Source organism: Callithrix jacchus, chromosome 14 (assembly GCF_049354715.1).
Source record: "Callithrix jacchus isolate 240 chromosome 14, calJac240_pri, whole genome shotgun sequence".
Taxonomy (NCBI): domain Eukaryota; kingdom Metazoa; phylum Chordata; class Mammalia; order Primates; family Cebidae; genus Callithrix; species Callithrix jacchus.
In genome coordinates this window covers 21,481,640-21,505,777 of record NC_133515.1, presented here as the reverse complement: position 1 = coordinate 21,505,777, position 24,138 = coordinate 21,481,640, and the positions used below count along the sequence as shown (strand labels likewise).

The 24,138-nt window shown below is 37.6% G+C and overlaps 1 protein-coding gene across 2 annotated transcripts in view; it reads left to right on the top strand.

Annotated features, from left to right (window-relative positions):
• Nucleotides 1–24,138, top strand: part of LOC100393583 (uncharacterized) — a 227,223-nt gene that overhangs the window by 49,223 nt on the left and 153,862 nt on the right. For both annotated transcript variants that reach the window (XM_078348925.1, XM_078348926.1), the window contains 9 exons: nucleotides 502–574; nucleotides 5,417–5,474; nucleotides 7,027–7,055; nucleotides 7,150–7,222; nucleotides 8,885–8,913; nucleotides 9,008–9,080; nucleotides 21,993–22,021; nucleotides 22,116–22,188; nucleotides 23,969–23,999. In XM_078348925.1, coding sequence (XP_078205051.1) covers nucleotides 502–574; nucleotides 5,417–5,474; nucleotides 7,027–7,055; nucleotides 7,150–7,222; nucleotides 8,885–8,913; nucleotides 9,008–9,080; nucleotides 21,993–22,021; nucleotides 22,116–22,188; nucleotides 23,969–23,999 — 468 coding nt within the window. The remainder of the gene's footprint in view (nucleotides 1–501; nucleotides 575–5,416; nucleotides 5,475–7,026; nucleotides 7,056–7,149; nucleotides 7,223–8,884; nucleotides 8,914–9,007; nucleotides 9,081–21,992; nucleotides 22,022–22,115; nucleotides 22,189–23,968; nucleotides 24,000–24,138) is intronic.

The window sequence follows — 24,138 nt, the reverse complement described above, 5'->3', positions numbered from 1 at the left end:
GGTAAACAGAATCAGTGGGCACTGTTTACATGCTGAAGATCCATGACTCCCATTTTCCAGTGACACAGATTAATCTTTGAATCAGAAATAGATAATGGAGAAGAGACAGTGCATTTTCTACCTCGTTTTAGGTTATCACATTTATTCCAGTTCAGTAGCAAAAGTTCTGTCAGATATTAGATAATTTGTAAGGACAAATTATTGTCTGGTGGTGCCATTGTATTGCCTGTCAGTATTTGTTACGGGTTTAAGGGTGAGTGTTCATTGGATATTTAATAGGTGGGAGAGGTGGAGGCAGAAATAGGTAACTAAAATGTTTTCTAAAACAGAGGCCATATCTAAAGTATATCAAGAAATATTATTTAATGTACAGCTAACTGACCTTCCTCAGACTTTGTTTTACCATCTTTTTGGGAGGGGACATGGATGTATAGACTGACAGTTTTGTTTTGTTTTAAGAAATGAACCTGCTCATTTCTGTTGTAACTTTTTCCTCTGTAGGCATTTCTGGGCACAGCGTGTTTTTCCCAAGTCTGGGCTAAAGGACGATTCTGACTCTGATTCTGATTCTGTGGTAAAGTACTCACTTGTAAAATTAAATTCTCACTCTGAATCTCATTTTGTATATTACTATCTTCTAGATGTAGCAGTTGTCTACCTATCAGTGTTTTACAGTTGCATTAAAAATTTTATTAGAGATAACCATTTCAAAGACATAGGAGGGGTTAATTTTTATTTTGTTTACTTGGCAAATAAGAAATAGTTGATAAGTACTTTGAGAGGTGGGATCTGAAAAAAATGGGCTGGAAAATATATGCTGACAGGAAAATGATGTTGGAGAATGCTTTCTTGCAATAGAGGAAATAGGAATGTTGGTCTAGACTTATTTGAGTAAGTGTCTTTATTTTGAGTTATAAATAATATGAGTATGAGTAATAATACTTCTGTTTAAATGTGTGTTTAATAGATTAAATGACATTACAGGAATCATGGAATCACCCTGCTACACATAGCGTATAGTTTCTTTTAATTTCTTTTACATTTACTTTGATATATACCATTTTTGCAGTGGACAGTTTCTTTATTTTTACCTTCGGTTCTATAATTAGACTAAAAGAATACCAGAGATTCTGGAAATTTGACTAGACAGGGTAACATATGCCTGTAGTCCCAGCTCTTCAAGAGATGAAGCTAGGAGAATTGCTTGAGTCCATGCAAGACCTTATCTCCAATTAAAAATAAAAAATTGTGGGAGATTAGAAATTTAAGTTCCCTTCTGAAATCTGTATTACAAAGGGTCTACACTGTGTTTTCTAAATATTTTTATAATTAAGAATGCGCTTTAAACACTTCATCTATTGGAAGAATATACATTTTGTTAAAAAAAAAAAACAACCTGTTTGATAAGCAGAGACTCTTCATATTCTTATGGTAAGACTTTAATTCCGCAAGGGTTTTGCATTATAATTTAAAAAAATATCCACTCGGGGTCCTTGTATCTCATTCTGAACTTCAAATTTTGGAGTCTTTTGCACTTTGTTCTTGAAAAAGTAGTTGTAAAGCTCCTGCATTACTATGAGCCACTTGAAATAGAGAACATATTTGTATGTATCCTGGAATACCTAGAATAATATCTTGCATATCAAAAACAGTGTAACAGTTTTAGTGTGAATAAACAAACCAGAAAATGGGCTTTTATATAATGGAATGTTATAGTTAACACATATGCATAATATAGCTAATAATGAAATCTGTTAAATTTCTAGAATGTTTTCAGTTTATCTTTTCTTCTAAGGTTGACAATGTGTAAATTTACGTGACTTCTGTTTAGAAAATACATCATATGGAAGAAAATAAAAATTAGAAAAGATGGATTGAAATTGGAAAGGTGGATACAACATGTCTTCTAATACCTTCCAACTGGAAGCGTAGGTTAGGATTTTGGATAAAATTTTCTTAACTGTTAAAGCTCCAGTCATATTCTATTAAATATATATATTTCAAGGCATACATTATTCTTTGAAATTGTGAATAAAAATTATTAGTCCAGGAGGAAGATCCAAGATGCTCATTTAGGAGCAGCTCGGGATTGCAGCTCCCAGCGAAAGCGCAGAGGGTGAGTGGACACCGCATTTCCAGATGGATCTTTATTGCCCAGAGATCAGGAGATTCCCAGGCAGAGGAGCCCCATGAGTCACCAGTGCGGCTGTTTTGGCCAGCGCGGCTATTTTGCTGGTGCTCCAGCGTGGCAGTTCTCCATACAAAATACACTGGTGTGGTTGTCCTTTTAAGCTGGTGATTGGAACTCCAGGAAGTTAGAGTCGCCCATACACCTCATTAAACAGGGGTCTGAAACAGGGAGCCAGGCCAGGGGATTACCAGGTGAAAAAGTGCCACGAATCTCAGCGCCGTTGTTTCAGACAGTGCAGTGGGTCACCGCATGGGAAATCACACAGATCCCGGTGTTTTTTCAGCAGGCGACTGGAACACCTGGGAGTCAACTGTTCAACTGAAAAAAAAAAAGACTCTGAGGCAGGGAGCCAGGTGATCAGGCTCGGCGGGTCCCCCCCGCCCGCCCCCGCCACAAAACCCAGCAATTGGAAACCATCTGGGTTGAGAGTTTCAAGGCAAGCACAGCTGAACCTGGGACAGTCCAGCTCTGTGGGGAAGGGGCATCTGCCATTACTGAGGCACTCCAAACCTACAGAGGTAGTCTGCCATTGCTGACGCAGCCCACCATTGCTGAGGCAACCCGCCATTACAGAGAGAGTCTGCCATTACAGAGGTGGGCCAGCATTGCCGAGGCAGATCTACAAACACCCACATAAACAGGACTGCAGGGAAGTTCACATGGCAGCCGGGCAGAGCCCACAGCAGCTCAGCAAAGCCTCTGCAGGGAGACAGTGACTAGGCTGCCTCGTTGCTGGGCAGGGTAGCCCTGATAAAAAAGCAAGCAGCACAACAGAAACTCATAAATCAAGCCCTAACTCCCTGGGACAGAGCACCTGGGGAAAAAAGGGGGGATTTATGAGTTCTGCTGCAGCAGATTTAAACGTACCTGCCCAGCATCTCTGAGTGAACAATGGAGCTCACAGCTCAGCACTTGAGCTTCTATAAAGGAAAGACTGTCTCCTCAGGCAGCTCCCTGACCCCCATATATCCAAAGAGTCACCTCACAAAAAACTGATCAGCCTGACATTTGGCAGGCATCATTCTGGGACAAAGATAGAAGAAGAAGAAACTGGTAGCAACCCTTACTGTTCTGCAGCTGCTGCAGGTGATCCCCAGGCAAGCAGGGCCTGCGGTGGACCTCAGCAGTCCTACAGCAGAGGGGCCAGACTGTTAGAAGGAAAACTAAGAAACAGAAATAACTTCGTCATGAACAAACTGGATGTCCACTCAGAGACGCAATCTGAAAATCAGCAACTACAAAGAAGACAGGTGGATAGATCCACAAAGATGGGAAGAAACCAGTGCAAAAAGGAGGAAAACACCCAAAACCAGAACACCTCTCCTCCTGCAAGGAGTCACAACTCCTCACCAGCAAGGGAACAAGGCTGGACGGAGAATGCGTGTGATGAAATGACAGAATCAGACATCAGAAGGTGGGTAATGAGAAACTTCTGTGAGCTAAAATAACATGTTCTAACCCATGCAAAGAAACTAAGAACCTTGAAATAAGATTTGACATAATGCTAACGAGAATGGACAATGTAGAGAGGCATATAAGTGAATTGATGGAGCTGAGAAACACAACACGAGAACTTCGTGAAGCATACACAAGTTTCAACAGCTGAATTGACCAAGCAGAAGAAAGGATATCTGAGGTCGAAGATCAACTCAGTGAAACAGAATGAGAAGGCAAGATTAGAGAACAAAAGCATAAAAAGGAATGAACAAAGACCCCAAGAAATATGGGACTATGTGAAAAGACCTAATCTACGTTTCATAGGTGTACCTGAATGTGACGAAGAGAATGAATCCAAGCTGGAAAGTACTCTTCAGGATATTACCCAGGAAAACGTCTCCAACCTAGCAAGGCAGACCAATATTCCAGTGCAGGAAATACAGAGAACACCACAAGGATATTCCTCAAAACGAGCAACCCCAAGGCACGTAATCGTCAGATTCACCAGGGTTGAAATGAAGGAGAAAATGCTAAGGGCAGCCAGAGAGAAAGTTCAGGTTACCCACAAAGGGAAGCCTATCAGACTCACAGCAGATCTCTCAGCAGAAACCCCACAAGCCAGAGGAGAGTGGGGGCCGATATTCAACATCCTTAAAGAAAAGAACTTTCAACCCAGAATTTCATATCCAGCCAAACTAAGCTTCATAAATGAAGGAAAAATAAAATCCTTTGCGAACAAGCAAGTACTCAGAGATTTTGTCACCACCACGCCTGCTTTACAAGAGCTCCTGAAAGAGGCACTACACATAGAAAGGGACAACCAGTACCAGCCACTCCAAAAACATACCAAATGGTAAAGAGCATCAACAAAATGAAGAATCTGCATCAACTAAAGGGCAGAATAGCCAGCTAGCATCAAAATGGCAGTATCAAATTCACACATAACAATATTAACCCTAAATGTAAATGGACTAAACGCCCCAATCAAAAGACACAGACTGGCAAATCGGATAAAAAGCCAAAACCCGTGGGTGTGCTGTATCCAGAAAATCCATCTCACACGATTTACCTCAGTCTTAACTTTTTCCTTGCAGAACACATGTCTTTAGTGTCTGTTTTTTTATTTCACCTCTGTTTCTATTATGAGCATACTTATTGCAGCTTTCTCTTTAGCAGCTATGTGTGGCTTTCATTCATCAATCATTACTCTATAAGGTGGATGGTTGTTTTGTTCTCTATTTTTTGGAAGGAGACGAAGTTATATAATAATTTGTTCTTAGCTTTCAACACAGAGAATACAAGCAACTTGTACTGTTTCCAATGCCAACCCATTTAAATATAGTACTACTAAAAGCCACAGGCTCACATTTTATTCCCACAAAATGTAATTCACACAGATAGATATAATGCATAGATATTTTGAAAAATAATGTGGTTAATTTACTTTTGTATTATTATTCTTATTCAGTGATACCCTAAATTACATACGAGTAAATTTTTGTCCTAGGTTGTTGTGGATAGGAAAAGAAACTAATAGTATCATAGTATTTATATAATAAAAAACTAGAGCTGAAAGGAGTCACATTTTGAGACTATCTATAACACCAGTCATAATCATCAGGGCATTAGAATATGTAGATAAGTAAATGGCAGTCTCAAAATTTGAATCTACCTATGTGTAACTTCAAAAGCTGTACATTTTGTGTTATATTAGGTAGTAATGGCAGCTATTATAATTATTTTAACTTGCTGTATGTTATTCTTAAACTGATTGTGTTTTTCTTCTAGATTGTTTCAAGACCACATGAAATAAAGAGGATTCCTCATGAAGATTCTTTAAAAAATTGTAAGCTGTTTACGCCTTTCTATTATATTATTTACTGATTCTTCTTTTTTCTTTTCTTTCTTTGTTTCTGTTTCTTTTTAATTTTAAGACACAGTCTCACACTTTCTGCTGCCCAGGCTAGAGTGCAATGGCACAGACATGGCTCATTGCAACCTCCATCTCTTGGAATCAAGTGATTCTCCTGCCCCCACCTCCCTAGTAGCTGGCACTACAGGTGTGTGCCACCACACCAGCTAATTTTTGTATTTTTAGAAGCGATGGGGTTTCACCATGTTGGCCATGATGGTCTCAATCACCTGACTTCCAGGGATTCTGCCTCCCAAAGTGCTGGGATTACAAGCTTTAGCCACCATGTCCGGTGTGCATGATTATTTCTATAAAGATAGAATCTTGCTATGTTGGCCTGGCTGGTCTCAAACTCCTGGGTTGCTCAAGTGATACTTCTGTCTCAGCCTTCTGAGTAGCTGAGATTATATTAACAAGCCACTGTGCCCTTTTATGTTTTCAATATTCTGTCCTGTGTTTGTCTATACTAGCCTTTGTTACTCTTGGGCATCGGAGACATATGTTTTGTTGACGTTAGTTATTTGAATGAGATAAACATGAATATACGTACATTCACTTTGTTTTTTGAGGAGCTAACTTTTGGATCAAATAGCAGTTTAATAAAAGTTCTTTAGTGAAAAACATGATACTTCAAACCAGACTATATTGGAAAGAAAATAATGTTGAAATCATTAATTGACTCCCAAATAGTTTATTTTCAATGAATATTGGAGTGATATCTGAATGTAGAAGCTTATTAATATCTAGTGCTTGTAGCAGTTTTATTTAGTAGAAGTATGTCAAAACTGATAAAGGATGATACTGTTTATTGAGGCCTATGAGTCTGACCGTGTTGCATGAGTGTGTGAAGAAACTTTCAGCAAGCTCAAGTAGAGGATTCCCTCAATGTAGGAAAGTCATTACACCACAAGGGTTTGAGAAATAATGGATATTATCTACAAGTATTCACCCAACTTATATCCAAGCTGATCTATTTAGGACCCTTCCCTGTAGACATGAAGTATACATTCAACTGAAGTGTCATTGTAATTGTGTACCTTCTCAGTTATTGGGCAAGTTAAAGAGCATGAGGAATATTTGTAGTCTAGTGCTATAAATTCTTTTGATATGTTGCATGAACGATATGTGAGAGTAGTGCCACCTGCTTTGACATTGATTCCCAGGTGTCTGAGTTGCTTCTCTGGTTTTAGATCACATTGGTCCTCATTCCTCAGCATATTGACATTGATACTGATACTCTCTTATTTTTGAAATATTTATATGTAAAATTACATCGCATTTGAAATTGCCAGAGTATATATTGTGAAGCCTGTATTGTTGTTTTTCTCAGTGTGTTTCTGTCATGTTCCTGTTTCAAGACACAAAGTATAAAACCTCAAAGCCTACACGAATACGGGCAGGAAAAGACAGGTTGATGCTAATACGGAATGAATGTATCTTTACCACATTTACATATGGTTTATTATGTATCCCTTTTTCTTTTCAGTGTCTTCTCAGAAACAACTGACCTTGGAGGTAATTACACCCTCATTTGTATTTTGAACTATTAACTGTGTAGTCTATGATATATTCTTTATGTGTTGATTATTTTTCTTCAAATCCCCTTCAGGCTATAAGTGATGAGAAAGATTCCGTTTCCAATATAGCCCCAGAAATAAAGGATGGATCAACATCTGAGACAGGTAATTTTATAATAAACATTTTATGTCAGGTTAATGCAAGGTAGAAGGGAAGTTCCCTACCCAAATAAATTAGCAGCGGGCTCATTGAAACTGCACATTCTGTTTCAGGAAGCCTAAGTTTCTGCATTGTAATAAGTTATTTGGTGCCATTGATGCTGCTCGTCATTTTCCGTGATCTGAGTAGTATCATTGTAAACCTCTCTACATCAAAACTAAATAGAAGAACCTCTGAAGAGCAATGCAACAGATAGCAAGCTAAAAGGACAGCATTATTTTGCTTTAATTCTACAGCATGTTTTCATCAAGAGGGGAAAGAGGAATATTTGAAGCAATAGAAAGTGTAGACATCAGACGATATCACAAAAAGCAGAGGGAAGAAGTGATCGTAACAACCCGTGAACACTGTAGAACAACAACTAAGGACACCACTGATGGAGTAATTACTTTCCTTAAGGGAGAGAGATTGTGAGGCAGGAGGGAGTGAAAAGAAGAAGTTATTTGTGTAATTTTGGGGATTCTGCTGAGGAAACCTGAGTGAACTCTCTTTAGTTGTACATAGAATATTTGCATAAAAGATTTTTTTGTGGCTGATCCAGGAACTACTGGAAGCAGAAAGGAGAGCTGGAATACAGATAAATCACACTGACCCATTGCTCCTCTTCGTTACTGTTAGGCAACAGAGATACATTTTTTTATTTTAGTTATAAAAATCAGATAAACTTGAATATGAATACATTGCCTTTGTTGTTCAAGGAGGTAACTCTTGGAACACATAGCTATTTAATCAAAATTCTTTAGAGAATAATATGCTATTTTAAAGAAGACTTTTAGAAATGAAAGTATTGTTGAGTTCATTAATTCACTCTAAAATGGGTTATTTCAATCCATATTGGAGCGATTTTTGAACGTGACAGCATATTAATATCTAATGAGGCAGTATTATTTTATAGAAGTTTGTCAAAATTGACAATCGTTGATACTTTTTATTGAGGATTTTATATAATACCTTGTTGTCATGGATGATGAAACTTTTGGAAAACTAAACAACAGGATAGAAGAAACACAGGCTAATTAGTACACCACATGAATGTGAGAAATAAGGAATATTATTTACTGGGATTCACCAAACATATATGCAAGCTGATCAATTAGGGACACTTCCACTGAGGAGACCTGAGCTGTACATTTAACTGAAGTGTCATTGTCATTGTGTACCTTCTCCATTATCGGGCAAGTGAAAGAGCATGATGAATGTTTGTAGTATAATGGTATAAATCCTTCTGGTGTCTTGCATGAAATATAAGAGGGAGTATGTACCACCTGCTTTGACATTGATTCCCAGGTGTATGAGTTGCTCCTCTGATTGTAGATCACATTGGTCATCATCACTAAGGATTTGCACATTGATATTGATATTGATATTCTCTTATTTTAGAAATAGTTATATGTCAAATTATATCATGTTGGAATTTGTGACGCCTATATTCCTGTTTTCTTCAGTGTGTTTTTGTCATATTTCTGTCCCAAGGCACAAAGTATAAAACCTCAAAGCCCACACTAATACAGGCAGGAAAATACAGGTTGATGCTAACAGTGCATGAATATATGGATATCTTTATCATATTTACATATGATTTATTATGTATCCCTTTTTCTTTTCAGTGTCTTCTCAGAAACAACCGGCCTTGAAGGTAATTACACTCCTATTTGTATTTTGAACTATTAATTGTGTAGTCTGTGAAATAGACGTTATGTGCTGATTATTGTGCTTCAAATCTGATTCAGGCTACAAGTGACAAGAAAGATTCTGTTTTGAATATAGCCCCAGAAATAAAGGATGGATCAAAATCTGGGACAGGTAATTTTACCATACACATTTAATATCAGGTTAATGCAAGATAGAAGGGAACTTCTCTTCCCAAATAAATCAGTAGGGGGCTCGATGAAACTGCATATTCTGATTCAGGAAGCCTGAGATTCTGCATTTATAATAAGTTATTTGGTGCCACTGATGCTGCGGGTCCTTGTCGGTGATCTGAGTAGTACGATTGTAAACTTCTTTATGTCGAAATTAAATAGAAGGACCTCTGAAGAGCAATTCAAGACATAGGCAGCTCAGGGGACAGCATGATTTTACTTTAATTCTACAGCATGTTTTCTTCTGGAAGGAAGGGAAAAAGAGATGTAGTAATAGAAATGATAGACATCAGGTTGTATTGCTGAAACCAGAGGGATGAAGTGATTGCAATAACCCATAAACACTGTAGAATGAGAGAACTAATGAGACCACTGATGTAATAATTATTTTCTCCAAGGAAGAGGGATTGTGAGGCAGCAAAGAGGGAAAAGGAAAGGTTATGTATGTAATTTAGGGGTTTCTGCTGAGGAAACGTGAATGAACTCACTTTGGATTTATGTAGAATATCTGCGTAAAAGAAGATTTTATTTTGCCTGCTCCAGAAACTACTGGAAACAGGAAAGAGTGCTAGAATTGGGATAAATTGCAGTGACTCATTACCCTTCTTTGTTGCTGTTAGGCATCAGAGATAGATGTTTTGTTCATTTCAATTATTGAAATAAGATAAACTTGAATATGAATAGATTGGCTCCATTGGTCAAGGAGCTAACTCTTGAATAAAATAGCTATTTAATTAAATTTCTTTAGAGAAATTGACATTTCAAAGAAGACTATTTTAGAAACAAAAATTATGTTGAATTAATTAACTGACTCCAAAAATGGTTAATTTCAATGAATATTGGAGTGATATCTGAATGTAAATGCTGATTCATATCTAATGCTTGTAGCAGTTTTATTTAGTAGAAGTATGTCAAAACTGATAAAGGATGATACTGTTTATTGAGGCCTATGTGTCTTACCGTGTTGCATGAGTGTGTGAAGAAACTTTCAGCAAGCTCAAGTAGAGGATTCCCTCAATGTAGGAAAGTCATTTCACCACAAGGGTTTGAGAAATAATGGATATTATCTACAAGTATTCACCCAACTTATATCCAAGCTGATCTATTTAGGACCCTTCCCTGTAGACATGAAGTATACATTCAACTGAAGTGTCATTGTAATTGTGTACCTTCTCAGTTATTGGGCAAGGTAAAGAGCATGAGGAATATTTGTAGTCTCGTGATATAAATTCTTTTGATATGTTGCATGAAAGATATGTGGGAGTAGTGCCACCTGCTTTGACATTGATTCCCAGGTGTCTGAGTTGCTTCTCTGGTTTTAGATCACATTGGTCCTCATTCCTCAGCATATTGACATTGTTACTGATACTCTCTTATTTTTGAAATATTTATATGAAAAATTACATCGCATTTGAAATTGTCAGAGTATATATTGTGAAGCCTGTATTGTTGTTTTCTTCAGTGTGTTTCTGTCATGTTCCTGTTTCAAGACACAAAGTATAAAACCTCAAAGCCTACGCGAATACAGGCAGGAAAATACAGGTTGATGCTAATACGGAATGAATGTTTCTATATCTTTACCACATTTACATATGGTTTATTATGTATCCCTTTTTCTCTTCAGTGTCTTCTCAGAAACAACTCACCTTGGAGGTAATTACACCCTCATTTGTATTTTGAACTATTAACTGTGTAGTCTATGATATATCCTTTATGTGTTGATTATTTTTCTTCAAATCCCCTTCAGGATCTAAGTGATGAGAAAGATTCCGTTTCCAATATAGCCCCAGAAATAAAGGATGGATCAACATCTGAGACAGGTAATTTTATAAATAAACATTTTATGTCAGGTTAATGCAAGGTAGAAGGGAAGTTCCCTTCCCAAATAAATTAGCAGCGGGCTCATTGAAACTGCACATTCTGTTTCAGGAAGCCTAAGTTTCTGCATTGTAATAAGTTATTTGGTGCCATTGATGCTGCTCGTCATTTTCCGTGATCTGAGTAGTATCATTGTAAACCTCTCTACATCAAAACTAAATAGAAGAACCTCTGAAGAGCAATGCAACAGATAGCAAGCTAAAAGGACAGCATTATTTTGCTTTAATTCTACAGCATGTTTTCATCAAGAGGGGAAAGAGGAATATTTGAAGCAATAGAAAGTGTAGACATCAGACGATATCACAAAAAGCAGAGGGAAGAAGTGATCGTAACAACCCGTGAACACTGTAGAACAACAACTAAGGACACCACTGATGGAGTAATTACTTTTCTTAAGGAAGAGAGATTGTGAGGCAGGAGGGAGGGAAAAGAAGAAGTGATTTGTGTAATTTTGGGGATTCTGCTGAGGAAACCTGAGTGAACTCTCTTTAGTTGCATATAGAATATTTGCATAAAAGAAGATTTTATTGTGGCTGCTCCAGAAACTACTGGAAACAGGAAAGAGTGCTAGAATTGGGACAAACCACAGTGACTCATTACCATTCTTTGTTGCTATTAGGCGTCAGAGATAGATGTTTTGTTCATTTTAAGTACTGAAATAAGATAAACTTGAATATGAATACATTGGTTCCATTGGTTTGATGAAATTTCTTTATAGGATAACAAATTTCAAAGAAGACTATTTTAGAAAGAAAAGTTATGTTGAATTCATTAAGTGACTCAAAAAATATTTATTTTGAATGAATATTGGAGTGATATCTGAATGTAGAAGCTTATTAATATCTAGTGCTTGTAGCAGTTTTATTTAGTAGAAGTATGTCAAAACTGATAAAGGATGATACTGTTTATTGGGGCGTATGTGTCTTCCCGTGTTGCATGAGTGTGTGAAGAAATTTTCCGAAGGCTCAAGTAGAGGATTCCCTAAATGTAGGAAAGTCATTACACCACAAGGGTGTGAGAAATAATATATATTATCTACAAGAATTCAGCAAACTTATATCCAAGCTGATCTATTTAGGACCCTTCCCTGCAGAGACATGAGGTATACATTCAACTGAAGTGTCATTGTAATTGTATACCTTCTCAGTTACTGGGCAAGTTGAAGATCATGATGAATATTTGTAGTCCAATGGTATAAATTCTTCTGATGTGTTGCATGAAAGACATGTGGGAGTAGTGCCACCTGCTTTGACATTGATTCCCAGGTGTATGAGTTGCTCCTCTGATTTTAGATCACACTGGTTCTCATCACCTGGCGTATCCACATTGCTATTGACACTGAGTATTTTTAGAAATAGATATATCACAGGTGTGGGCCACCACACCTGACTACTTTTTGTATTTTTAGTAGGGACGAGGTTTCACCATGTTGGCCAGGCTTGTCTTTATTTACTGACCTCAAATGATCCACCCGCCTCTGCCTCCCAAAGTGCTGGGATTAGAGGCGTGAGCCACCACAAGCAGCCTGCATGATTATTTTTATAAAGATAGAATCTTGCTGTGCTGCCCAGGCTGGTCTCAAACTCCTGGGCTCCTCAAGTGATATTTCTGTCTCAGCCTTCTGAGTAAGTGAGATTATAGGAACAAGTTCTTGTGCTCTTTTATGTTTTCAGTATTCTATAGTTTTCTATTGTTTATTTAAAATACATTTTACTTTTTTTTAAAGTGCATCCTGCCGTTGACAAGCATTTAAACAGGTACGATTTTACAGATTTTTTTAAAGTGATGTGTTAACTAAGTGGATAGAGAGAATAGAGACTAGTATCTGTTTAGTGTTCTAAGCTATGTTAGACATCATATTACCTGATTCACATTTATCATCTCATGTCATCTTCACACAGCTTTACAAAGTATTGGTGCTATTATTGCTTTCTTACTGATGATGCAACTCTTGTTAAAATAGATTGAAATTTTGGCTCACGATTCCGTAGTTAACAGGTAGCCAAACCATGAATTGACAAGCATCCTGCCTGGCTTTTCAAATCACTTTGCACCTAAGCATACTTAGAGAGAGATGTGTGCAGCAATGGGATCAAGGTACTGGCTTAAATTAGATGAATTCAGAACGTCACGTTTTGTTATATATTAGTTCTCTTTAGAGTGTCCCTTAGAAGCTTGGCTACTCCAAAAGCTTGTCCTAATATGTTTGGAAATTACACTGGTAACCAGTTCTTGTTTGTTTTTTTTTTTTTGTTGTTGTTTAACAATCAATGTTTTGAAGGCAGATATCAATTATCTGTAGCCAAGGGACTCTAGGTGTTTCATAAGCAAGAGCAGATCAGTCCAAGAGAGAAATCATTTTACTGCACATGGAAAATATCAACACATAGTCTATGTTATATTAGCTATATTTAGCATATACGGAAAAGATATTTCTAATTCATTTCTCCACTTACTGACTACCCAGTTTGGTTTTCTCTTTGAGTACCCTGCCTAGTTCGATGAAGCTTTTTCTTGTTTTCTGGATTTATTTTTTTCTTTCTATGACATTTAAATAATATTTTCTTGATTTCTTGTTACTTTCTCTTCTGCATTGCTTAGGTTTTTTTTTTTTACTTTGTATTATTGTTTTCATGTATGGTAGCTAAATATTCCCCATTTTCCTATAGAAAAAATCAGAAGTGCACAGAATTTCAGAATTTTAAGAAATTCCTGGAGACTAAACAAAATATCCTCCATTAGTCAAATCTGTGTTTACCATCCCGATTAAATGGTTGTTTGGGTGGAGAATCTGAAACTGAAAGAGATAAAATTATTCAGTTGGATATTGTAAATGGCAGATATGAGATTTGCACTAGGTTTCTTGATTCAAAACCCAGTCTTCTTTCACATCATTTTGTCTTTGAGCGTTTTTATAACAGAAAGAGGGAGTGGCTCTAGTGAACACAGTGGAAGAGGATGAGAATGGAATGAGCTGTTGAACTCAATGAAAGTGGATAAGAATGGAATTTGCAGGGCACAGCTAAGTTTGAAGAGAAATAAACCCTTGAGAAATTGGAAACACCGAATGTTGGGAGTAATGAAGAAAGGCATATTAAAATAGGGCATTCAAGGGGTTCTGAAAAGGCTGCTGCCTTTTTGTTCCTTTTTGAGGAACTACCAAACTTTAAAGATTTTATTGAAAAATGTTAAAAGAACTTGAGCCACTGGAAAGAGTCTCTGGAGTATATAGGAATGTGGTATTATCTTCTTCCACCCAAGCTTACAGAGGCCTTAGAACACCTCACGAATTAGGGAGCTGGAGATTGCTTAAGTACATAGATCTGTGACCCAGGGCGGATGTAATTTTCTTTCTGCCTTTTTTTTCCAATTCTCCCATATACCTGTAGGTTAGGGCAATGGTAGGTTTGGTTGGTAAGTCGGTAATGAAGCTTCATTTGGGTACTTGGTAACATTCCTATGCTTGGGATTACTGACTGAGATTTACTTACTTTCCAGCAGCAGAGGAACAGAGAGCTCCTAATCTCAATTACTTTAGCTTGTCTTTTTAGGCATCTGTCCTTCCTACGCTGAAGGTGTAGTTTGGATACTGCCATGGGTCCCTGCAGGAGAGGGATCCAGAAGTGGGAGTCTATGGGACGGAAGATAATTAGATAGTAACGAATGAAATGGAGCTGTAACTTTTCAGTAGGGAGACTTTTCCCCAGTCTGACTTGGGTGTCTGAGTGTCTATGAAGATTGTTAATCTTGCTGGTTTTTGTGGACCTGAATTAGGGAGGATCTATATAATAACAGCAATTGAATTTTATAATTTTTAGTGTTTTAATCTTCTCTGAAGAATATTCGTGATAACAATGTAAACCTTTATATTTTGATTTTTGTGCCCTCAGCTTTCAAACATGTCCAGTGTTTCAGGGGGCTCCGTGTAGTTTTCTGGGGTAAACAGAATCAATGGGCACTGTTTACATGCTGAAGATCCATGACTCCCATTTTCCAGTGACACAGATTAATCTTTGAATCAGAAATAGATAATGGAGAAGAGACAGTGCATTTTCTACCTCGTTTTAGGTTATCACATTTATTCCAGTTCAGTAGCAAAAGTTCTGTCAGATATTAGATAATTTGTAAGGACAAATTATTGTCTGGTGGTGCCATTGTATTGCCTGTCAGTATTTGCTACGGGTTTAAGGGTGAGTGTTCATTGGATATTTAATAGGTGGGAGAGGTGGAGGCAGAAATAGGTAACTAAAATGTTTTCTAAAACAGAGGCCATATCTAAATTATATCAAGAAATATTATTTAATGTACAGCTAACTGACCTTCCTCAGACTTTGTTTTACCATCTTTTTGGGAGGGGACATGGATGTATAGACTGACAGTTTTGTTTTGTTTTAAGAAATGAACCTGCTCATTTCTGTTGTAACTTTTTCCTCTGTAGGCATTTCTGGGCACAGCGTGTTTTTCCCAAGTCTGGGCTAAAGGACGATTCTGATTCTGATTCTGATTCTGATCCTGTGGTAAAGTACTCACTTGTAAAATTAAATTCTCACTCTGAATCTCATTTTTATATTACTATCTTCTAGATGTAGCAGTTGTCTACCTATCAGTGTTTTACGGTTGCATTAAAAATTTTATTAGAGATAACCATTTCAAAGACATAGGAGGGGTTAATTTTTATTTTGTTTACTTGGCAAATAAGAAATAGTTGATAAGTACTTTGAGAGGTGGGATCTGAAAAAAATGGGCTGGAAAATATATGCTGACAGGAAAATGATGTTGGAGAATGCTTTCTTGCAATAGAGGAAATAGGAATGTTGGTCTAGACTTATTTGAGTAAGTGTCTTTATTTTGAGTTATAAATAATATGAGTATGAGTAATAATACTTCTGTTTAAATGTGTGTTTAATAGATTAAATGACATTACAGGAATCATGGAATCACCCTGCTACACATAGCGTATAGTTTCTTTTAATGTCTTTTACATTTACTTTGATATATACCATTTTTGCAGTGAGCAGTTTCTTTATTTTTACCTTCGGTTCTATAATTAGACTAAAAGAATACCAGAGATTCTGGAAATTTGACTAGACAGGGTAACATATGCCTGTAGTCCCAGCTCTTCAAGAGATGAAGCTAGGAGAATTGCTTGAGTCCATGCAAGACCTTATCTCTAATTAAAAATAAAAAATTGTGGGAGATTAGAAATTTAAGTTCCCTTCTGAAATCTGTATTACAAAGGGTCTACACTGTGTTTTCTAAATATTTTTATAATTAAGAATACGCTTTAAACGCTTCATCTATTGGAAGAATATACATTTTGTTAAAAAAAAAAAAACAACCTGTTTGATAAGCAGAGACTCTTCATATTCTTATGGTAAGACTTTAATTCCGCAAGGGTTTTGCATTATAATTTAAAAAAATATCCACTCGGGGTCCTTGTATCTCATTCTGAACTTCAAATTTTGGAGTCTTTTGCACTTTGTTCTTGAAAAAGTAGTTGTAAAACTCCTGCATTACTATGAGCCACTTGAAATAGAGAACATATTTGTATGTATCCTGGAATACATAGAATAATATGTTGCATATCAAAAACAGTGTAACAGTTTTAGTGTGAAGAAACAAACCAGAAAATGGGCTTTTATATAATGGAATGTTATAGTTAACACATATGCATAATATAGCTAATAATGAAATCTGTTAAATTTCTAGAATGTTTTCAGTTTATCTTTTCTTCTAAGGTTGACAATGTGTAAATTTACGTGACTTCTGTTTAGAAAATACATCATATGGAAGAAAATAAAAATTAGAAAAGATGGATTGAAATTGGAAAGGTGGATACAACATGTCTTCTAATACCTTCCAACTGGAAGCGTAGGTTAGGATTTTGGATAAAATTTTCTTAACTGTTAAAGCTCCAGTCATATTCTATTAAATATATATATTTCAAGGCATACATTATTCTTTGAAATTGTGAATAAAAATTATTAGTCCAGGAGGAAGATCCAAGATGCTCATTTAGGAGCAGCTCGGGATTGCAGCTCCCAGCGAAAGCGCAGAGGGTGAGTGGACACCGCATTTCCAGATGGATCTTTATTGCCCAGAGATCAGGAGATTCCCAGGCAGAGGAGCCCCATGAGTCACCAGTGCGGCTGTATTGGCCAGCACGGCTATTTTGCTGGTGGTCCAGCGTGGCAGTTCTCCATACAAAATACACTGGTCTGGTTGTCCTTTTAAGCTGGTGATTGGAACTCCAGGAAGTTAGAGTCGCCTATACACCTCATTAAACAGGGGACTGAAACAGGGAGCCAGGCCAGGAGATTACCAGGTGAAAAAGTGCCACGAATTTCAGCGCCGTTGTTTCAGACAGTGCAGTGGGTCACCGCATGGGAAATCACACAGATCCCAGTGTTTTTTCAGCAGGCGACTGGAATACCTGGGAGTCAACTGTTCAACTGAAAAAAAAAAAAAGACTCTGAGGCAGGGAGCCAGGTGATCAGCCTTGGCTGGTCCCCCTCGCCTGCCCCCACCACAAAACCCAGCTATTGGAAACCCTCTGGGTTTAGAGTTTCAAGGCAAGCACAGCTGAACCTGGGACAGTCCAGCTCTGTGGGGAAGGGGCATCTGCCATTACTGAGGCACTCCAAACCTACAGAGGTAGTCTGCCATTGCTGAGGCAGCCCACCATTGCTGAGGCAACCCACCATTACAGAGGCAAGAGTCTGCCATTACAGAGGTGGGCCAGCATTGCCGAGGCAGATCTACAAACACCCACATAAACAGGACTGCAGGGAAGTTCATATGGCAGCCGGGCAGAGCCCACAGCAGCTCAGCAAAGCCTCTGCAGGCAGACAGTGACTAGGCTGCCTCGTTGCTGGGCAGGGTAGCCCTGATAAAAAAGCAAGCAGCACAACTGAAACTCATAAATCAAGCCCTAACTCCCTGGGACAGAGCACCTGGGAAAAAAAGGGGGATTTATGAGTTCTGCTGCAGCAGATTTAAACGTACCTGCCCAGCATCTCTGAATGAACAATGGAGCTCACAGCTCAGCACTTGAGCTTCTATAAAGGAAAGACTGTCTCCTCAGGCAGCTCCCTGACCCCCATATATCCAAAGAGTCACCTCACAAAAAACTGATCAGCCTGACATTTGGCAGGCATCATTCTGGGACAAAGATAGAAGAAGAAGAAACTGGTAGCAACCCTTACTGTTCTGCAGCTGCTGAAGGTGATCCCCAGGCAAGCAGGGCCTGCGGTGGACCTCAGCAGTCCTACAGCAGAGGGGCCAGACTGTTAGAAGGAAAACTAAGAAACAGAAATAACTTCGTCATGAACAAACTGGATGTCCACTCAGAGACGCAATCTGAAAATCAGCAACTACAAAGAAGACAGGTGGATAGATCCACAAAGATGGGAAGAAACCAGTGCAAAAAGGAGGAAAACACCCAAAACCAGAACACCTCTCCTCCTGCAAGGAGTCACAACTCCTCACCAGCAAGGGAACAAGGCTGGACGGAGAATGCGTGTGATGAAATGACAGAATCAGACATCAGAAGGTGGGTAATGAGAAACTTCTGTGAGCTAAAATAACATGTTCTAACCCATGCAAAGAAACTAAGAACCTTGAAATAAGATTTGACATAATGCTAACGAGAATGGACAATGTAGAGAGGCATATAAGTGAATTGATGGAGCTGAGAAACACAACACGAGAACTTCGTGAAGCATACACAAGTTTCAACAGCTGAATTGACCAAGCAGAAGAAAGGATATCTGAGGTCGAAGATCAACTCAGTGAAACAGAATGAGAAGGCAAGATTAGAGAACAAAAGCATAAAAAGGAATGAACAAAGACCCCAAGAAATATGGGACTATGTGAAAAGACCTAATCTACGTTTCATAGGTGTACCTGAATGTGATGAACAGAATGAATCCAAGCTGGAAAGTACTCTTCAGGATATTACCCAGGAAAACGTCTCCAACCTAGCAAGGCAGACCAATATTCCAGTGCAGGAAATACAGAGAACACCACAAAGATATTTCTCAAAACGAGCAACCCCAAGGCACGTAATCGTCAGATTCACCAGGGTTGAAATGAAGGAGAAAATGCTAAGGGCAGCCAGAGAGAAAGTTCAGGTTACCCACAAAGGGAAGCCTATCAGACTCACAGCAGATCTCTCAGCAGAAACCCCACAAGCCAGAAGAGAGTGGGGGCCGATATTCAGCATCCTTAAAGAAAAGAACTTTCAACCCAGAATTTCATATCCAGCCAAACTAAGCTTCATAAATGAAGGAAAAATAAAATCCTTTGCGAACAAGCAAGTACTCAGAGATTTTGTCACCACCACGCCTGCTTTACAAGAGCTCCTGAAAGAGGCACTACACATAGAAAGGGACAACCAGTACCAGCCACTCCAAAAACATACCAAATGGTAAAGAGCATCAACAAAATGAAGAATCTGCATCAACTAAAGGGCAGAATAGCCAGCTAGCATCAAAATGGCAGTATCAAATTCACACATAACAATATTAACCCTAAATGTAAATGGACTAAACGCCCCAATCAAAAGACACAGACTGGCAAATCGGATAAAAAGCCAAAACCCGTGGGTGTGCTGTATCCAGAAAATCCATCTCACACGATTTACCTCAGTCTTAACTTTTTCCTTGCAGAACACATGTCTTTAGTGTCTGTTTTTTTATTTCACCTCTGTTTCTATTATGAGCATACTTATTGCAGCTTTCTCTTTAGCAGCTATGTGTGGCTTTCATTCATCAATCATTACTCTATAAGGTGGATGGTTGTTTTGTTCTCTATTTTTTGGAAGGAGACGAAGTTATATAATAATTTGTTCTTAGCTTTCAACACAGAGAATACAAGCAACTTGTACTGTTTCCAATGCCAACCCATTTAAATATAGTACTACTAAAAGCCACAGGCTCACATTTTATTCCCACAAAATGTAATTCACACAGATAGATATAATGCATAGATATTTTGAAAAATAATGTGGTTAATTTACTTTTGTATTATTATTCTTATTCAGTGATACCCTAAATTACATACGAGTAAATTTTTGTCCTAGGTTGTTGTGGATAGGAAAAGAAACTAATAGTATCATAGTATTTATATAATAAAAAACTAGAGCTGAAAGGAGTCACATTTTGAGACTATCTATAACAACAGTCATAATCATCAGGGCATTAGAATATGTAGATAAGTAAATGGCAGTCTCAAAATTTGAATCTACCTATGTGTAACTTCAAAAGCTGTACATTTTGTGTTATATTAGGTAGTAATGGCAGCTATTATAATTATTTTAACTTGCTGTATGTTATTCTTAAACTGATTGTGTTTTTCTTCTAGATTGTTTCAAGACCACATGAAATAAAGAGGATTCCTCATGAAGATTCTTTAAAAAATTGTAAGCTGTTTAAGCCTTTCTATTATATTATTTACTGATTCTTCTTTTTTCTTTTCTTTCTTTGTTTCTGTTTTTTTTTTTTAATTTTAAGACACAGTCTCATACTTTCTGCTGCCCAGGCTAGAGTGCAATGGCACAGACTCATTGCAACATCCATCTCTTGGAATCAAGTGATTCTCCTGCCCCCACCTCCCTAGTAGCTGGCACTACAGGTGTGTGCCACCACACCAGCTAATTTTTGTATCATTAGAAGCGATGGGGTTTCACCATGTTGGCCATGATGGTCTCAATCACCTGACTTCCAGGGATTCTGCCTCCCAAAGTGCTGGGATTACAAGCTTTAGCCACCATGTCCGGTGTGCATGATTATTTCTATAAAGATAGAATCTTGCTATGTTGGCCTGGCTGGTCTCAAACTCCTGGGTTGCTCAAGTGATACTTCTGTCTCAGCCTTCTGAGTAGCTGAGATTATATTAACAAGCCACTGTGCCCTTTTATGTTTTTAATATTCTATCCTGTGTTTGTCTATACTAGCCTTTGTTACTCTTGGGCATCGGAGACATATGTTTTGTTGACGTTAGTTATTTGAATGAGATAAACATGAATATACGTACATTCACTTTGTTTTTTGAGGAGCTAACTTTTGGATCAAATAGCAGTTTAATAAAAGTTCTTTAGTGAAAAACATGATACTTCAAACCAGACTATATTGGAAAGAAAATAATGTTGAAATCATTAATTGACTCCCAAATAGTTTATTTTCAATGAATATTGGAGTGATATCTGAATGTAGAAGCTTATTAATATCTAGTGCTTGTAGCAGTTTTATTTAGTAGAAGTATGTCAAAACTGATAAAGGATGATACTGTTTATTGAGGCCTATGAGTCTGACCGTGTTGCATGAGTGTGTGAAGAAACTTTCAGCAAGCTCAAGTAGAGGATTCCCTCAATGTAGGAAAGTCATTACACCACAAGGGTTTGAGAAATAATGGATATTATCTACAAGTATTCACCCAACTTATATCCAAGCTGATCTATTTAGGACCCTTCCCTGTAGACATGAAGTATACATTCAACTGAAGTGTCATTGTAATTGTGTACCTTCTCAGTTATTGGGCAAGTTAAAGAGCATGAGGAATATTTGTAGTCTAGTGCTATAAATTCTTTTGACGTGTTGCATGAAAGATATGTGAGAGTAGTGCCACCTGCTTTGACATTGATTCCCAGGTGTCTGAGTTGCTTCTCTGGTTTTAGATCACATTGGTCCTCATTCCTCAGCATATTGACATTGATACTGATACTCTCATTTTTGAAATATTTATATGAAAAATTACATCGCATTTGAAATTGTCAGAGTATATATTGTGAAGCCTGTATTGTTGCTTTCTTCAGTGTGTTTCTGTCATGTTCCTGTTTCAAGACACAAAGCATAAAACCTCAAAGCCTACACGAATACGGGCAGGAAAAGACAGGTTGATGCTAATACGGAATGAATGTATCTATATCTTTACCACATTTACATATGGTTTATTATGTATCCCTTTTTCTTTTCAGTGTCTTCTCAGAAACAACTGACCTTGGAGGTAATTACACCCTCATTTGTATTTTGAACTATTAACTGTGTAGTCTATGATATATCCTTTATGTGTTGGTTATTTTTCTTCAAATCCCCTTCAGGCTATAAGTGATGAGAAAGATTTCGTTTCCAATATAGCCCCAGAAATAAAGGATGGATCAACATCTGAGACAGGTAATTTTATAATAAACATTTTATGTCAGGTTAATGCAAGGTAGAAGGGAAGTTCCCTTCCCAAATAAATTAGCAGCGGGCTCATTGAAACTGCACATTCTGTTTCAGGAAGCCTAAGTTTCTGCATTGTAATAAGTTATTTGGTGCCATTGATGCTGCTCGTCATTTTCCGTGATCTGAGTAGTATCATTGTAAACCTCTCTACGTCAAAACTAAATAGAAGAACCTCTGAAGAGCAATGCAACAGATAGCAAGCTAAAAGGACAGCATTATTTTGCTTTAATTCTACAGTATGTTTTCATCAAGAGGGGAAAGAGAAAGATTTGAAGCAATAGAAAGTATAGACATCAGACGATATCACAAAAAGCAGAGGGAAGAAGTGATCGTAACAACCCGTGAACACTGTAGAACAACAACTAAGGACACCACTGATGGAGTAATTACTTTCCTTCAGGAAGAGAGATTGTGAGGCAGGAGGGACTGAAAAGAAGTGATTTGTGTAATTTTGGGGATTCTGCTGAGGAAACCTGAGTGAACTCTCTTTAGTTGCATATAGAATATTTGCATAAAAGAAGATTTTATTGTGGCTGCTCCAGAAACTACTGGAAACAGGAAAGAGTGCTAGAATTGGGACAAACCACAGTGACTCATTACCATTCTTTGTTGCTATTAGGCGTCAGAGATAGATGTTTTGTTCATTTTAAGTACTGAAATAAGGTAAACTTGAATATGAATACATTGGCTCCATTGGTTTGATGAAATTTCTTTATAGGATAACATATTTCAAAGAAGACTATTTTAGAAAGAAAAGTTATGTTGAATTCATTAAGTGACTCAAAAAGTATTTATTTAGAATGAATATTGGAGTGATATCTGAATGTAGAAGCTTATTAATATCTAGTGCTTGTAGCAGTTTTATTTAGTAGAAGTATGTCAAAACTGATAAAGGATGATACTGTTTATTGGGGCGTATGTGTCTTCCCGTGTTGCATGAGTGTGTGAAGAAATTTTCCGAAGGCTCAAGTAGAGGATTCCCTCAATGTAGGAAAGTCATTACACCACAAGGATGTGAGAAATAATATATATTATCTACAAGAATTCAGCAAACTTATATCCAAGCTGATCTAGTTAGGACCCTTCCCTGCAGAGACATGAGGTATACATTCAACTGAAGTGTCATTGTAATTGTATACCTTCTCAGTTACTGGTCAGGTTGAAGATCATGATGAATATTTGTAGTCCAATGGTATAAATTCTTCTGATGTGTTTCATGAAAGACATGTGGGAGTAGTGCCACCTGCTTTGACATTGATTCCCAGGTGTATGAGTTGCTCCTCTGATTTTAGATCACACTGGTTCTCATCACCTGGCGTATCCACATTGCTATTGACACTGAGTATTTTTAGAAATAGATATATCACAGGTGTGGGCCACCACACCTGACTACTTTTTGTATTTTTAGTAGGGACGAGGTTTCACCATGTTGGCCAGGCTTGTCTTTATTTACTGACCTCAAATGATCCACCCACCTCGGCCTCCCAAAGTGCTGGGATTAGAGGCGCGAGCCACCACAAGCAGCCTGCATGATTATTGTTATAAAGATAGAATCTTGCTGTGCTGCCCAGGCTGGTCTCAAACTCCTGGGCTCCTCAAGTGATATTTCTGTCTCAGCCTTCTGAGTAAGTGAGATTATAGGAACAAGTTCTTGTGCTCTTTTATGTTTTCAGTATTCTATAGTTTTCTATTGTTTATTTAAAATACATTTTACTTTTTTTTAAAGTGCATCCTGCCGTTGACAAGCATTTAAACAGGTACGATTTTACAGATTTTTTTAAAGTGATGTGTTAACTAAGTGGATAGAGAGAATAGAGACTGGTATCTGTTTAGTGTTCTAAGCTATGTTAGACATCATATTACCTGATTCACATTTATCATCTCATGTCATCTTCA